Below are 17,740 nucleotides of genomic sequence, written 5' to 3'. Positions count from 1 at the left end.
CAAGATTTCTTAAATAACTCAAATGTTAAATTGCTGATCTGCTAGAAAAATATATGTAACCTATCCCTACATTCTGACTCTGTACCAGAGGACTGGAAAGTAGCTTATGTAACACTGATTTTCAAAAAGGAATCTGGGGGGGATCCAGGAAATTACAGATTGGTTAGCTTAACATATGTTCTGGCTAAATTTATGAAAAGCAAACTTATGAACAGGGCTTGCTAAAGGAGAACCAACATGGCTTTTGCAAAGGTAAATCTTGCCTCACCAACCTTTTGGAGTTCTTTGAGAGTGTTAATGGGCATAATGATAAAGGTGATCCAATTGACATAGAATACATGGACTTCCAAAATGTTTTTGACAAAGTTTCTCATCAAAAGCTCTTGAGTAAAATTAACAGTCATGCAATAAAGGGACAGGTTCATGTGTGGATTGGTAACTGGTTGAAGGACAGGAAACAAAGAGTAGGAATAAATGGACAGTTTTCACAATGGTGGAAAGTAAGAAGTAGAGTCCCCCAGAGTACTGTGAGCTGTGCTTTTTAATTTATTCATAAATGATCTAGAAGTTGGGGTAAGCAGCGAGGTGACCAGATTTGCAGATGGTACTAAACGATTTCAGGTAGTTAAATCCAAAATGGATTGTGAGGAGCTCCAAAAGGATCTCTCCAAGCTGGGAAAGTGGGCAATAAAATGGCATCTGTGTTCAATGTAAGTAAGTGTAAGATGATGCACATTGGGGCAAAAAAACCCAACTCCACAAATAGACTGATGGGCTGGGCCCTGAGTTGTCATGTCCGTGACTGACCTGGAGAGGGATCTTAGGGTTGTGGTGGACAGCTCATTGAAAATATCCACTAAAGGTGTGGCAGCTATGAAAAGGCAAGTTCCATGTTCAGGATCATTAGGAAAGAGATTGAAAATAAAACTGCTTATAATAGGCCCTTATACAAATCTATGGTGCAGCCACATTTGGCAGTGCACATTTGCTTTGTGCCTTTAGCCCCATCAAGTGTACAGATATCTGTGCACTTGTATCAGTCATGGTCATTGTGGGACTGGGGCTGGCGGAGAACAAGCCACAGGTATGGCTCATCTATACTCATCTAACCCATTCCAACTGCCTCTCTCTCTCTCTCTCTCTCTCTCTCTCTCTCTGCCTCTGCCTCTCTCTCTCTCTCTCGCCTCGCTCCACCACAGCATTAATACCAGGCATGCAGGCTGGTCATTCACCAGGTTTCTCAACAAATGACTAGCTTATGCATCTGGAGCTAGTGAATGATTAGTTAGTGTACCTGGAGTTCATGCCAAGCTGGGTAAGGTGAATGAAAAATAGATAGCTGGGACATGATGGCAAGGCAAGAGTGAATGAACTGCTGCTGATGCACTCTGTTCAGAGAGAGCTTGTGAGAGATCAGCATTGGCAGTGAGGTGGAAAAGCAGTCGCGCTGCTTACTCCCTTGCATATCCACTCACTCACTCTCACTCTAGGAGGGTAACTGGGGGAAACTGTGAGTGGGGACAGCCATACTGATTTTTGTGCAAGAAGTTCACTCATGATCTGTTAAATGCACAAGCTAGGCTGATTCATAACATATGAATAAGCCTTCTGTAGCACAGTAATTTTAACCATTGGTAGTAGTACTCCTATGTTGGCATGGAGGCCACTGCTGCTGGAAGGGAATTTCTACGGAATCAGCATTTGCTTATGAGTTGCCCTTAGAAGGAATTGTATTTAGAGGTGAAGACAACCTACTTATCTGTTGATCTGTCCTCCTGCACAATGAGAGTAAAAAGTCACCGTATGTTAGAAAAACTTGTAGTATCCATCCAACTTTTGTTGTCAGGTACTGTTAAAAGCTGATGTTTTAAGGACATAATGGACCCTTTCAGTTTTCAAGCATGACAACACTTATGGATTCCATTTTTCTGCTTGCTTTCTTCTCAAGTAAAAAATGAATAAACTTTGTCTTGTGCAGACTGTGTTGAATCCTGTACTCCACTATGGTTCAGTTACTTTTACAGTATCACAGGAAATTGATGGGGGTACAGGTCATTTCCTACATGTTCATCCTTTAGGTGGAATTCATTTCCAAGAAGCTGAAGTGATAACTCCTTTTAGTTGTATTGACCTAGTCCAAAGTTTCATTCTTTAGGTGTCAAATCTTGCTTTTTCAAATGTTTGAGGACTGCCACTCCAGCTTGTGAGGGAAGGTTAGCAGCATTTTGTTGTCAAACCTGTTAAACATTGTGAAGAGGTCAAATGCACTAACATTTGACCCCTAGGTCCATCTTGTTTGTTATCCTGTCACTGATAATGGCTATTAGAAAGTACTTGGGAAGGAAGATGGTTGCAAACCCGTACTGGGCTTTCAGGGAACACTTTGCCATAAGAGAAATGCTGGCAGCTAATTTATAGATTTATATCAGCTGTAATTAATTTGCCCTTTCTATTAACAATAAATAAGATATCACCATCACCTTCTGTAGTGCTATCAACCTTCTTCTGGTCTAAAAGCCAAGGAAGAAATGTTGATCCTAAAGTTAAGGTTGTGACCTTTTGATCTTTCTTTCGGGCAAGTGGATTTTTTTTGGGCAAGTGGAAGTGACAGCATATGTTTGTTAGCTATATTTTCTTTCTGAGTTATTTTTGTGATAGCTGAATGAGTTGTTACATTCTTCAGGTGTGGGGTTTCCCCCCCAATAAGGAAAAACAAAATGATATGGAGGATCAATATCAGCTGAGAATAGCCACAACAACAAAACCAAAAGGAGCTGCATAGTGGAAGATGTATTCCAATGCATTTTGATAAATATTAGTCTGGAATTCAATCAGGAATATTCTCAGTCTGTTTAGGACTTTGGCAAGTAAGTATCTCTTCCATTCAATCCAGTGAAAATATTCCCTGAGAGATAAATACTTATAAAAAGACGTTAGAAAAACTATTCCATTCTGCAGCTGCTTTTGGTTTCATCAGTATTCCCCACCCCGCCTTTCATTGATAGGAATTTCATTATTGTTGTCAACTAACATGAAGAGCAGCATCTCATCGGTGCTGATACAATAACTATGTAGGGCTGCACCTGACACATAAGGTAGGCCCAACTCTGTTAGGTCAGTGCTGCCGCTCCCATTTGTCAAAATGGGAGTAACTGCAACAGCACTGCTTGCTCCATCTCTTGTCTTTGGGGCTGCCTTATATGTCTGCAGCAGCCCGGACATCGTTCTCAGCATCAACAAGACACTGTGCATCATGTTGGCCACTATTTGAAAATATTTACATACCACTTTTCTACAAAAGTGTTCTCAAAGAGATTTACACAAAAAAAGTGAGTCACATGAGAAAACAGTTCCCTGTCCCTTGCACCTGAGAGCCAACACTGGACTGTGCCCATATTATAATAATTCATAATGAATTGTGCATAAAAGGTGAAGCAGGATTGTGCCCACCAACCCTTCTCTTTCCTATGTATATCTCAGCATAATGTTTGTTCGCTGATATAGAGCCCAGACATATGCAGTTTATAGGTGTGTAGACACTTGCAGAAGTCATGCTGAATATGCATAGGGATAAGGCAAACAGGCAGAAGCAGTGAAATCCTGCTTCCCCTCCATGTGTTGTCAGCATACATTATTGTAACATGTGCACAGCCCTTGTGGTATAGTAGACTGAATGTCTAACTTGGACTGAGGATTTGCTTTAGCGCTGCAGTAACCTCTTCTGGCCCCTAGAGTCATATAGGTCTGTCTTGTTAGAGTCAGTTAGAATTGTTCAGTTCAAATCCTCACTCAGCCAGGAAGCTTGCTGGTTAACATTTTCACCATTTCTCATCCTCATTTACCTCATAGAGTTGTTGCAAAGCTAAAATGAGAATGGAAGAATAGCCCACTCATTCCTCCATGAGCTCCTTGAAGGAATGTGGAATATAATAAATAAAATGTAACAAATAAATAAAATCCATGCTTTGATGGTATCTTTGACGTGCTTCTTGTGCCACCTCCGGTTGATAGAAAAATTTGATCCCCCCCGCAATATCTAGATATTCAGAAATGAGGGGGGAAATAAGATTATAATGGAGGCTGGAGTTCATCGTGAATCCTTTTGAGTGCATCTTTCAGGTACCAAAGAATAGACAACAGGATAAAGCCAACTACAGTAAATGTAATTGATTGGTTGATTAAGTGCCGTCAAGTTGGTGTTGACTCTTAGTGACCACATAGATAGATTCTCTCCAGGATGATCTGACTTCAACTTGGCCTTTAAGGTCTCTCAGTGGTGCATTCATTGATGTAGTATTCGAATCTACCCACCTTGCTTCTGGTCATCCTCTTCTTCTCTTTCCTCCAACTTTCCCCAGCATTATAGACTTCTCAAGGGAGCTGGATCTTTGCATAATGTGTCCCAAGTATGATAGTTTGAGCCTGGTCATTTGTGCGTTGAGTGAAAAATCTGGATCGACTTGTTCTGTTATCTGTTTGTTTGTTTTCCTGGCTGTCCATGGTAGCAGTAAATGTATGTTTATATTATTTACCACCTGTAATCTGTGGTATCATTACAATTTAGTTTCAGTTTATACCGGGTGAAAGAATGCCTTAAAAGAGTTTACTCTAGCATGTATGATGACCAATAAATAACCAAATTAATTCACTTTGTTGGGGTAATTACATGCAAAGTATTTGTCAGCATTTTAGTGTCATGTATTTTCCAGACCTTTAAACAGTTTCTGTTCCACCTATTTTACCTGTTCAGTATCAACAGAGAACAACTGGCAGGTGGTTGTCATGACAAAATGGCACCTCTGACTGGGATATGACTTTCTCTTAACACCATGTCTCTGTCTCACACACACGCACTCAAAATAATCAGGAATATCACACTCCCCCCAAATTTCCTCATTGGAGGAAAATAAGATAAAATAAAATAAAAACCAGGCATGCTGAAGAGAACCTGTATTTTTAGCCTAGTAGTTTTTTCTAGATTAATATCTATCATTTCAGGAAATCCATAACCCAATCACATTATATAGTGGGAGCGGTTTCATAATTTAACAGCATTTCAAACCCTAAGAGTGGTGATATGGACACCCCTTGGATTCTCTGCAGGAAGAAGTTGCCATCTTAGGAATACAGATTGGAAAAAGCTAAGATGTTGCTATTCATTTAATGTCTTTATTTTAGCCTGCAAACGGAATAACTGACAGAATAACATTACAGATAAAAGGGCTACATTTTAATTGTTATGAAACAAAATAACCAGTAAATTTTCAACAGCGTGGTGCCACAAAACCATTTTTAAAACATGATAAATATATGATAGCAATATGAGGAGTCGATTCAAAGGATGGTTGAGGTTTACTGGCAAATGAGTGATATTGTGACTATCCATAATTTATTTACTCTGTCTTAAAAATTGCTGCTTATCAAATATAGATGAAACTGAATGTTGTAGTAAGGGAAAGAACGAAACTCACAGAAGTTAACTAAAATATCTACCGTAATAACTAGTTATTGTTTATTCCTATATTGGGGGGGGGGCGGTTAGGGACCTAAAATCCTCAGATCAATCCATCAAACAATAACTAGTTTTGAAGATAGGGAATTGATTATTTATTTATTTGAAATATTTCTATCCCAACCCTCCAGTACACTGCTGCTCAAGGGGAGGGGATGGATTACAATAAAGCAGCAAAAGATGACAACATACATTAAGAACACAATCATGAAACACAACTAGCTGGCCTGGGCGCTGGGCATCTACCCCTCTAGAGCTTTAGAGGCAGGGCCAGTCCTAGTTGAAATGATATTGCAGGTGGAAAGCATTCTTCGGCATCCCCCTCTCTTGCTGTCAAAGTGCAAGATGTTTTTTAAAATAATTTATGTATTTCTGTCCCACTCTTCCTCCAAGAAGCCCAGAGCAGTGCACATGGTTATGTTTATCCTCACAACAACTCTGTGAGGTAGGTTAGAAAGAGAGATAAGTGACTGACCCAGAATCACCCATGAGTTTCATGGCTGAGGGGGGATTTGAACTCAGGTCTCTCCAGTCCTAATCCACTGTAACCACTACACTACACTACACTGGTTCTTTAGATGTTAAATAATACTCAGCTAAAAGAGTTCATTGAAGCAAGAATCAACATTTTCTCTTTTAGCTGTTAGGGTTTTTCTCTCTCTTCCCTTTTCATACTTGGTATCCCAAACCTATTTCCATCCAAGTGACAGATTATCAAAGGGAATCTAAAAGCATGGTTGCGAGTGACATGGTTTCCTTTTGATTAATTGTTTCATTTATTTCTTCATACATTTTAAGGCAACCTAGATAGAGGAAGTACAGACTTGGGATGCTTGATATCGTGGATCTTAATCAGGTAGGGAATTTACTTCAAAGAAGCACAACTGAAAGGGATTTGTACTTATCAGCTTAGCCACCCAGTCCAAAATTTTTCTTCCCAGGGAGTATCTGCAAAGACTTGTGCCTTAACATGCAAAAATGACTTGAATTATCCTTGGACAACAAAACCAATTTAAGGAGGAAAATGAAAAAGTCTGAAATATTTTGACTCCTAGGTTGGGCTTCCATAAAAATTAGGTCCTAACCTAACAGAATGGCCAGATACACCCCCCCATGTAATGTGTCTCTAATGAACCCCCACTCAGCCAGAAACTACATGCTTTGAGTAACCAAGAAAATGTCATAACATGTAGGTAAAGTTTGGGCTAATTTTACAGAGGTTCATAATATGTGCATTTCTGTCCATGAAAACTACTTTTCTTGGTTTCTTTCCATTTGCTTTTGCATCATAACATTCCTGCTCTGAGGAAAGCATGATCTAATCATGGCACAGCATCCCTCCAGTGGCTGTTGCTGGCATCTACCTTATGTTTCTTTGTAGATTGCAAGTTCTTTGGGGACAGGGAACTATCTTATTTATTTACTTTTCTATGTAAACCGCTTTGAGAACTACTGTTGAAAAGCAGTATATAAATAGCAGTAGTAGTAGATTTGCTTCCCTCTATCATACTCTCTCTCTCCTCACATCATTATATAACCAGCATAGTAGGGAGATTATTTAACCAGGTAGCAGGGAGTAGCCAAAAATAAACAAGGAGGGTGACCAAATACCTCATGTTATAACATGTCCAGAATGTTGACATCAATGTGTTGACTCCGTTCCTTGGTTTCTAACACACAGGCATCATAGAATGTGACAAAACATGAAGGATGTATTGAGGGGTTTGAGAAGAAACAAGAAAGTCCTCATGCCAGTATGGTCCACCAGTATGCTCTGGTGGTAAAGAAGTTTAGCCCAAGAGATTATCTGAAGACACTAGGTTGAGTTTAAAGAACAAAATACAAAGAAAGATTGATTAAGAAACTAAACATCACAGCACATACTGATATAAAACAACATACCCAAACAGGCACCAGCCTTCAACAACAACTGAACAATTCTGACTCTAACAAGACAGACCTATATGACTCTAGGGGCCAGAAGAGGTTACTGCGGCGCTAAAGCAATGCTTTAGTATTCTCACTTCTGACAGGATGTTGGCTGACATGATGAAGAAAATTACTCAGAGTAGTCCAATTGAAGGCATTGCCTAATTTTAATTTCAATGGGACTATTTTGGGTCAGTTAACGTGATTAAATGAATCATCAGTAACCATTAAGTCACAGGGCATTGTGGCGCATGCCCTCCTGATTTCCAGTCGTGTGATCCAGGAAGGATTGGTGGTCAAGCTGGCACCATGCCAATCCATCTACCAAGGATTGACAACCAGAGTTCAGATCTAAGATTTGCAATCCTGAGTAGATATTGGGTTGGTGTGGTTCCTGACATCACCTTGACATCAACCTGACATCACCGATTCTTCCCAGGTTTACACAATTGGAAATTGTGAGTGCACGTGGCACAGGAATCTGGGATGTAATGGTTAACAGTGATTTGTTTAATCATGTGAACTGGTCTTTTGAGTAATTTTCTTCATCATGTCAGCCATCATCACTAAAAAATAGATGCCACATTGGGACTATATTCGATGCATACTGCCTCTCCAAGGCTACTAGGCCTGTAGCCAACCCACTGTGTAGCAACTGGCCCATTCATTCTGATCAGAGCAGATAAATATTTGCCAAGTTACATGCAGAACAATTTGGTTTATTCTGCTACGTGTGGGACATGCTTTGTAGCAGGCCTGCACAACTCGGCCCTCCAGCTGTTTTTGGACTACAATTCCTATCATTCCTAGTCACTGTGGCCAATATTCAGGGATGATGGGAGCTGTAGTCCAATATCTGCCAAAGTGGTACAGCTCTACTTTATAGGGTAGGAAGCTCAGTATGTTCTCTGGAACTCCAGTTCCAAGAAACTCTGTTGTATATCTGATAGAAAATGTGTATACTATATCATCCCAGTATGCATCGAATATAGTCCCAATGTGGCATCTATTTTTTAGTGATGATGGCTGACATGATGAAGAAAATTACTCAAAAGACCAGTTCACATGATTAAACAAATCACTGTTAACCATTACATCCCAGATTCATGTACAAAAAAGAGCGGGTAATTTCTTTCCTCATATACTCTTTACCCAAAACAATTCTGTAGCTCTTAACACATGGGAAAAGGACATGAGAAACCTCTGACACTGGTCTGTTTTGGAAGTTATACTAAACCATGGTTTAGCACTATGTAACTAATAAGCCAACCTGGTGGTAAAGAGTAGTCATAAAGAAACAGAAAGGAATTACCAAAGCAAAGCACAGAAGGGGGAGAAATTGACACTATGAAATCCTGGTTTATTTAACTGTGGACTGGTTCAGACATACAGGATGCTCACTCAGACATCCATGCGTGCTCACTCAGCCCTTTCCTCGGAGCTCAGTCTGGGTGCGGGGAGGAGGGGGGTGAAAGCCCCAGGACTGCATGAAGTGCGGGAAGCACACATGGTGCCTCCTCTTATCCTGTGAGTGGTAGCAGCAGCAGCAGCAGCAGCAAGAGCGAGCAAGCAAGCAACAAAGCAGTTCAGGGCAAGGAGAGAGGGCCCAGATGGTCACACTCCCCACCTCCACCTCCCTCCCTGCCACTGCCCAGGTGAGAGAGGGGGAGTCCTGCACTTCTAATTGAAAGAAACACAATGGATATAAAAAGAATGATTTCACTTTCCTGGGAAGCAAGACATTATACAGTGCCTTGCAGCAGGAATTAGTGGGAGGTTTGTGTCTCTTTAAATTTCACAGATATGCGGCATCTGTCTTAAATTTCATGGCACATGTCACTCTTGCCAGGAAGAACAGAGGAGAGTGGGAAGGATGTGGGGACAGGGTGGGCTGAATCTCCAAGAGGTGGCTAGTGAAAGCTGCAGTGCTGCTGCCTCTGTGACTGCTGTTTGGAATAGGCCCCAAACTGTGATTATGGCAAGTCAGCAGCTGGGCGTAACATTTCAGCAGCAAAACCTCAGTTGGCGGTGAGCCTTAGGTGTACCTGAAGGTTACAATTGGAGTCTGGCAAGGTAGCTTTTTATGCTTAATTGCAGTTTCATGTGTTTGTATGTAATGGAGTTCCAACCTCTTCCCCAATTAACTGCAGTTATCCTGTATGTCTGAACCAGTCCACAGTTAAATAAACCAGGATTTCATAGTGTCAATTTCTCCCCCTTCTGTGCTTTGCTTTGGTAATTCCTTTCTGTTTCTTTATGACTACTCTTTGCCACCAGGTTGGCTTATTATTTACATAGTGCTAAACCATGGTTTAGTATAACTTCCAAAACAGACCAGTGTCAGAGGTTTCTCATGTCCTTTCCCCATGTGTTGAGATCTACAGAATTGTTTTGGGTAAAGAGTATATGAGGAAAGAAATTTCCCGCTCTTTTTTGTACAGTTTTTAAAAAAGACACATTGATAATTGTTTCATTCCCTGCCCACCGGATGAAATCTTTCTTGATCAAATGAATGTTTCAGTGTGTATTCCATTCTGAAATCTATTACAACCACAACAACAGAATCAGATTTCATGTTAAAAATACATCTCATGTTAAAAATACAGTAAATTATAGCCTTCTCTATTTTAATTGTGTTTCCTTTTCTGTCAACTGATGTTGAAATGAAAGGTTACAATAAGCTTGTTAAGATGTTTCAGTCATTAAAATATGTGAATTATAGGCTAGAGACAATATTGTACCAAATTTGTTTTGTATTTAGCTGGACTTCTACCCCTGGATATGTTCTGATAAATAGATGTTGGCAATTCATGTTAGATATAATGTGGATAATAATTTAATTGTCATTTCAGATTTTTCAGAAACAGCTATAAAAACCCCAGAATCTGAAGTTTGTTTCAGATAAATGAGGCTGATCATAGCTGTTAAAAATTCAAAACGTGATAAGAGCCAATTACTGAACATTCATATGATTGGAACACTTAAGTATGTGACAGTTTAAGTAAATACTACAGACTCAGACAACTCAATTCATTGCAGCTTTGTAGCCTAGCATGGGCTTGGATATTTGTATTTATAAGGATATGTAAATGTGTAAGCAAGAATCCTTTAAAGGAGAATTAATGCAAAGAAAAGATCCATACACACACCTGCAATCTCTCTCTCACTCCAGTTTCCAGTTGTAAACAGTGTAGAGTGTTGCAGAGCAATATCTAGTAACAGTTCTCCAAATCTTTGCTGGAAAGTGCATTTATTACCTTTGAGCACTGTTTTTTCCCAACTTTTGGCTGAAGAGGGCAGCCTTTCCTCATACACCTGCAACAACTGTAATTTGGAATGTTTGCAGTGCATTGTAAATATTTTTGCACTACAAAATATATGCAGACTTCTTTAAAAATACTGATCACAGATATTGTTTGATATTAATTTTGTACAACAGTATAAAGTGAACATGAAATGTCTCCATCTTGGGAATATGTTCTGTATTATTGACAACTTCCCTTTACTTTTACTTTTTTTTAACCCCTAAGCGACTCTGCAGTCTCCTTTTGGAAATGTTGGGAAAGTGATGTGTTGTGACCAGCTACAGTTTTGTGCTTTAAGCCACTAGGGAATCTTTTTTGCTAGTTTCAGAGCACAAATTTGTATCTTATGAATACTTCTAGGACAAGACAAATGGTTACTCCACATTTTGCAATTAGCATGATAGATATAAGGGGCTCTTAGAATAATTTATTGCTGAGATGCATTTCTGTCATATTGCAGGGAGGGGTGTTTGAAGTGAAAATGATATATGTTCATAGTTATTACTGCTGCAGTCCCTACATTGCATCTCTCCTATGGCAGTGAGAGACAAATTTGAATGCCTGTCTTTCCTTTCCCCATGTCATGATTTAGATTCTTCTATGGGTTCAGAAGAAAATAAGAATGAGCTAGAGATTTATCAGCAAGGAAATTAGGGGCCTAATCCACCAAACAGCTTCTGTTCCTTTGAATGGAACCTGAAGGAAAATGGGGAGTTCAGTAGATTGTGCCCAAAATATTTGGCAGCAAAATAAAGAGTTCATCTTTTTAATGTGAGCAATATGTCAAAATTGTAAAATGCAACCACTGGTGGAGTGTGCATTTTGACAATGGGCTGGGTGTGTCTGGACTGTAAATGAGAGCTTTGTGCTGTTAAGTATTATAGTTGGATGCCTGAAAAAAGTGAATTATATTTATATGTATAATGCTTTCAACTACATGGTGAAATTGGAGAGCTCAGGTGTCTTGAAAAAAATTTGGTTGCATTTTCTGTCACTTTGTTACTATCTTATTTTCCACGACCCTCCATTGGTCTTGGTGTCTTTGTAGCTTCTGGGGCAGGTGGGAAAAGATGTGGCTAATGAAGCAGGTGTTCCGCTTGAATAGTCTATAGGTACGACTCAGCAGACACTAGTCACAAATACAGCTAATTGAAAGAAATGTGGCATAACCATATAAAATTCCAATGCTTTCAGTGGGAGTTGGTTGCAACTACCTTCTGCTGGATTTGTGCTCCTGTTGCTCTGGTTGGTTTAAAATATGTATATCATATTCCTTCAGTATGATACTCCTCAGGGTGGCTCACGAAGGCAGTATAACAGATAAAATAATTCAGAATTAAAATGCAGTTAAAAACCACACCCACTTAAAATCAGATTTACAGATTAAAAATTTACTGGAACAGAGAAAGAATTTAAAAAGAACAACTCTAAATCACTTCTCTAAATAGATGGGTTTCCATTTAAACTTTTACTTTATGCAAATATTTAGCATGTGTTATTGAGTTACTCTCAGTACTTTCTTTATGTAACTTTATCACTGTGTTGCTGAATGGAGACCAGCACTAGCCACTAAATGTTATAATGCGATATTGATTCAAGAAGGCATATACTGTAGAAGCCTCTTCATGTACCTATTTAAGAAATGGTATGCCTTATTGCTAATATGTGGTGGTAATTAGATCATCATATCACAGAGCTAATGTGTATGTATGCATTTATTTGTTGCATTTATATATTGACCTGCAGAAAATTTCAAGGTGGTTTACAATCTAATCAAACTAAAAATCATATAAACAGATTAAAATTACCATAAATAAAACTCTAAAACTGTAAAACTTCATAAACTTGAAACCTAATAAAACAGGTGAGCTTTTAAAAGTCATTTAAAAGCAACCAGAGATGGGGAATGTGAAGGAATGAGGCCTGAACCTCTTCTTTTTGTATATAAGGTTTCTGTATTGCAATTGCTTTGCTTACTCCCTATATTAAAAAGCTGAGCAGGGGTCAAAGGTTCACAGCTCCTGTTCTACAGTTTGGTTTTGGAGGGAGAAGTAATATACTGGTTTGATTTTGGAGAGAAAAGAGAGTTTTATTTGACTGGTATGTTTTGAAATAATGGCAGGAACTTGAGCTGTGTTGATTGGTTCAGAAAAAAATGGAGGGGAAAAGACAATAAAAGGAGGCTTCCTTCAGCAGAGCTTAGTGTAGAACAAGTTGGAAAGCTGAAGAGAGTTCAAGAGAAGGATTTACTATCACAGTCTGAGAGAGAATCAGAACTGGTGCTGGAAAGAGATTTGAGAACTTGCTGGGACCATTGTGACTCTCTGGAAGACCGAATCACTCCTAAAGCAGCTGAAGGAATTATGGGATTGAACTTCCCCAAAACTGGGAAGGAGGAGCAGGACCTGAGGCTGAGCAAGAGACAAGCCAAGCTTGTGCAGAATCTGACTAGGGATGATTGCAAGAGGACTCTTGGCAAGGACTCTGAGTTAGGGCCCAGTATTAGTGCAGGATAGATTGGACACACTTTGCTCAGATTTTATTTATTCCTTGTGCTCATTTGGTTGCTGATTTGTACAAGAACTATTATTTTGAATTGAACTATTTTAAAGTAAAGTGTTTTTTTTTTTTGTTTTGAAGTTAAACATTTGTAGCTGCTGTCTGTTTCCCCACCCCATGCTTAGAAGTCTTTCCACCCTACCTAGCTTTGAATAAGACAGAGGTTTGGAAGGCTGCTTTAGTAGACTCAGCCAGAGGTAAAAACAAACAAACCCAAAAGTCTACTTGGTGGCGGTGGTGAAGCTTAGGATCATGGGACTGGTTGACACCGGGCTGTGACACATGGTAACAACATGGTGGGATCTTAATAGGTGGCAGAGTTCATGAAGAAGAAGGCGCTCTCTTAAATACCCTGGGCCCAAGCTCTTCAAGGCTTTATAGGTAATCACTAGCACTTTGTATTTCACCCAGAAACTAATTGGTAGCCAGTGTAGTTCTTTTAAAATAGGTGTAATGTGGTCCCGGATATAGCAATGACAGTACTTGGATACAATGTGATCAGTGACTGATTAATATCAATTAGATTTTGTGGACAACCCTTTAACATGACAGTTCTTAAAGTCTATGCCCCAACCACTGATGAGGAAGAAGAGGAAGTTGATGAGTTTTATGCTCAAGTCCAGTCTGAAATTGACAGAATATGTAAGCAAGATGTGATGCTGGTGGTTGGAGACTGGAATGCCAAAGTTGGAAAAGGTAAGAAGGAAAACACAGTCACCCTATATGGTCTATGAAACAGAAACGAAGCAGAATGACTTATTAGTTTTTGCCAAGCCAATGATCTCTTCATTGCGAACACATTCTTCAGACAACCAAAGCGGCACCTATACACATGGACATTTCCAGATGGAGTACACAGAAATCAAATTGATTACATTATTGGTGCAAGGAGGTAGAAGAGCTCAGTTATAACAGCAAATACATGGCCAGGGGCCGATTGTGGAACAGATCACAAACTGTTCATGTGCAAGTTCCAAGTCAAGCTAAAGCGGAAAAACAAAACTATCCAGCAACCATATGATCTTGAGAATGTACCCACCATTTTCAAGGAGAACATCAGGAACCACTTTGAAGTTATAAACATCACTGATGGGGAACCAGAGGAACTGTGGAATGAAATCAAAGAAGTTGTTAAGGACAAATGTGAAAAGAGATTGCCAAAGACCAAGAAACAGAAGAAAGCAAAATGGATGTCAGAACAGATGGTGGAAATTGCCAAGAAGAGGAAAGAAGCCAAAGTCAAGAAAGATAAAGACCTCATAAAGGAACTTAAAAGGGAATTTCAGAAAGCTGTTAGAAGAGACAAGGAGCAGTACTACAATGACATCTGTAAAGACCTTGAGGATGGAAATAGACACGGAAAAACAAGGCAAGTTTTCCAAAATATCTCTGAGGTTCCAACCTCAAATTGGTATGTTAAGGGATGCCAAAGGACAGATAGTAACTGATTCAGAGAAGATCAAACAGAGACAAAAGGAGTACACTGAAAATCTGTACAGAAGGGACGGCAACATCCAAGATACTCTAGAAGATATTCCCTACTTGCAAGAACCTCTACTATGGGAAGATGAAGGTAGATCAGCACTTCGGTCATTACCAAGTTGGAAGGCTATAGCTAGAGAAATATGGCAGGCAGCAGAAGAAGAATCAGTCTAACCAAACTATGCCAGCAAATTTGGAGAACGACACAGTGCCCAACAGATTGTAAGAGGTCAGTCTACATACCCATAACAAAGAAAGGAGACTTGAGATTGAGCAAACCATCGCACAATATCTTTAATTTCTCATGCTAGCAAAATAATGCTCAGGATCATACAACATATATTAGAGCCCTACGTGGACAGGGAAATGCTGGATGTTCAAGCTGGTTTCAGAAAAGGCCGAGGAACAAGAGACATCATTGCTGATGCACACTGAATAATTGAGAAAGCCAAAGAATACCAGTAAGAAGTCAATATATGCATTATTGACTACAGAAAAGCCTTCAATTGTGTTAACCATGTCATGTTGCAGAATATCCTTAGGAAAATAGGCGTCCCAGAACACCTCATTATTATCATGAGAAACCTATACACAGGACAGGAAGCCACTGTCCAGACAGAACATGGTGAAACAGACTGGCTCCAGATCGGCAAAGGAGTAAGTCAGGGTTGTATACTTTCTCCTTTATTCAATTTATATGCTGAACATATACTGAGAGAAACTGGATTGGAAGAAGATGAGCGTGGTTTTAAAGCTGGAGGAAGACCAGGCTCAAACTATCATACTTCGGACACATTATACGAAGACCCAGCTCCCTTGAGAAGTCCATAATGCTGGGAAAAGTTGAAGGAAAGAGAAGAAGAAGATGACCAGCAGCAAGGTGGAGGGACTCGATTACGACAGCACTGAGAGACCGTAAAGGCCAAGTTGAAGACCGATCATCTTGGAGAGAATCTATCTATGTGGTTGCTAAGAGTCGGCACCGACTTGATGGCACTTAATCAATCAATGTGGTCTCTGTGGGTGTCCCGCAGACCAACGTGGCTGCCACATTCTGCATCAGTTGCAGTCTCTGAACTATATACAAAGGCAGTCCAATGTAGAGCACATTACAGTAGTCAAGCTTAAATGTTACCAGCATATGCACCACTTTTCTAAGGTTGTTTTTCTCAAGAAATAGACGTAGATGGTGTATCAGCCAAAGTAAAAAACACTCCTGGCCACTGTCTGAACCTGAGATATCGGGAGGAGGTTTGGGCCCAGAAGTACTTCCTAATATGTGGAGGCCCATGTGATAATCTTGCCTGAAAGTGTAAAAGATTGTCCATTCCACTTTAAAATCAGTTGTCCTTATTGATCTTTGATAACCAATTTTTAGTTCCAACGCAACTCATCACTATTTTATTCAAATTATGGTCCCCTGTAGCTTTCTAAAATAGTAGCTAAGGGACCTGTCTCTAAAGGTAGGTGGGCTGGATCACTTTTAGCTTTTCAGTAATTCAGGCTACATTTTATTAAATATCTGAATAAAACTGATGGCTTAAATCTAACTGGAAATTAAAATGTTGCCAGCAGTTAAATCAACCAATGTTGCCAGCAGTTAAGAACTACTCTCAAAATTTTTGCTTTGGCTCATTTTGGACCCAAACAGCAATAGATTATTTGTATTTCTCAACAATTATTTGTTAGTGGGAGTGGGTGGGTGCGGGGTGGAATCAAGAAGTTACTTAAAGTGTTGGTACATATTCCTTACCAATGAGATTCTGCCAGCTGGTAAAAGCATGCACTTATCATGCTTGCTTTATATTATAAAAACTCATCCCTCCAAAGGATTCTCATGTTTATAGCTGGCACCTTCATGCAGTATCTTCTCTGTTTTTGCCTTATCATGTTGTTACATTAATTCCTTTAAAACAAAAAGTATATCTGATACTATTGTGTGAAATACAGTGACCTTTTCTTCTCTATTCCTCAATATTTTACATGCTACTGACAAGTTTACTGCATATAATTATATCTTATATTTCATTCAAATCTGATTTTGGAGGATTTTGTTTGACATTACACATTTATGGCTCTTAAACCTTGTCCTAATTGCCTTCTGAAGTTAGGAAATCAAGTGTCTCACAGACTTCCCAAATAGGTCAAAAGACTCAGCATGCAACATTTACTCTTGTTCTTAGTTTAGGGGGAAACAGATGGAGATGGGAGAAAAGGATGCATGTCCCTATAATATGCTTGAAAGTGTCAGCCAAAAGCTTTAATAAAAAAATAGATGCTTTGTTTGCTTGTTTAGAAAATTTATATCCCTCTATTCTAATAAAAAAAGTTCAAGGTGGCTGACGAGAATGAAATAGCAAACATAACCAAACCATAAAACAACAACAACAAAATAAATGGTAGAGCCAGTTAAAAAACCAAGCCAATAAAGCGCCAGCTAAGACACAACAAACTCAAAGTCACTTGTAAAAAGATGAAACAGGCTGACTTGGAGCCAAACAGATCTCCTGGGGCATGGAGTTCTACATCCTGGGGGCCACCATGGAGAAGGTCCTTGGTACACCTTTTTAAAATTCTAGCACAGACCTTTTGGGTAAAACTGTGCATGGCCATTGCTGGGATCAGTATCAACCCAATCCCGGTGATGACTGAATCGTGCACTGGATATCAGAGGTGGATATCAGAGTGGGAGGTAGGGAGCTTACCTTTTAATGAAGATCTTTCTTTCCCTGAATAAATTAACTGCCCAGAAGGCAGCTGCAATGGCCGCAATTCAAATCACCACCTTTTCAAATTACCACCTTGTGATATTGCTTCCTGCCCTCGTGCATTCTAGGGTGAGACAATGTAAAGCAAGGCAAGTAAACCCCTACCCTTCAATAATATTCCATGCAATGCTCAAATGATGAGGCATTGCATTGAATCATCTACTGATATCAGGGAAAATTTTCAC

At 39.5% G+C, this 17,740-nt stretch overlaps 1 protein-coding gene across 7 annotated transcripts in view; it reads left to right on the top strand.

Moving 5' to 3' along the window:
• RBMS3 (RNA binding motif single stranded interacting protein 3) overlaps positions 1-17,740 on the top strand; it is a 1,053,558-nt gene that overhangs the window by 105,678 nt on the left and 930,140 nt on the right. Inside the window, exon 2 of one of the 7 annotated variants that reach the window (XM_053260506.1) lies at positions 6,311-6,368. The exons of 5 other annotated variants lie outside the window; for them this stretch is intronic. In XM_053260506.1, coding sequence (XP_053116481.1) covers positions 6,342-6,368 — 27 coding nt within the window. In that variant the 5' untranslated portion in view covers positions 6,311-6,341. Of the gene's footprint in view, positions 1-6,310; positions 6,369-9,076; positions 9,097-17,740 lie in introns of those variants that run through there. One more of the 7 variants, XM_053260507.1, reaches the window with a different exon arrangement.

The sequence above is a fragment of the Hemicordylus capensis genome, chromosome 6 (assembly GCF_027244095.1).
Source record: "Hemicordylus capensis ecotype Gifberg chromosome 6, rHemCap1.1.pri, whole genome shotgun sequence".
Taxonomy (NCBI): domain Eukaryota; kingdom Metazoa; phylum Chordata; class Lepidosauria; order Squamata; family Cordylidae; genus Hemicordylus; species Hemicordylus capensis.
This window is presented reverse-complemented; position numbering and strand designations above follow the sequence as displayed.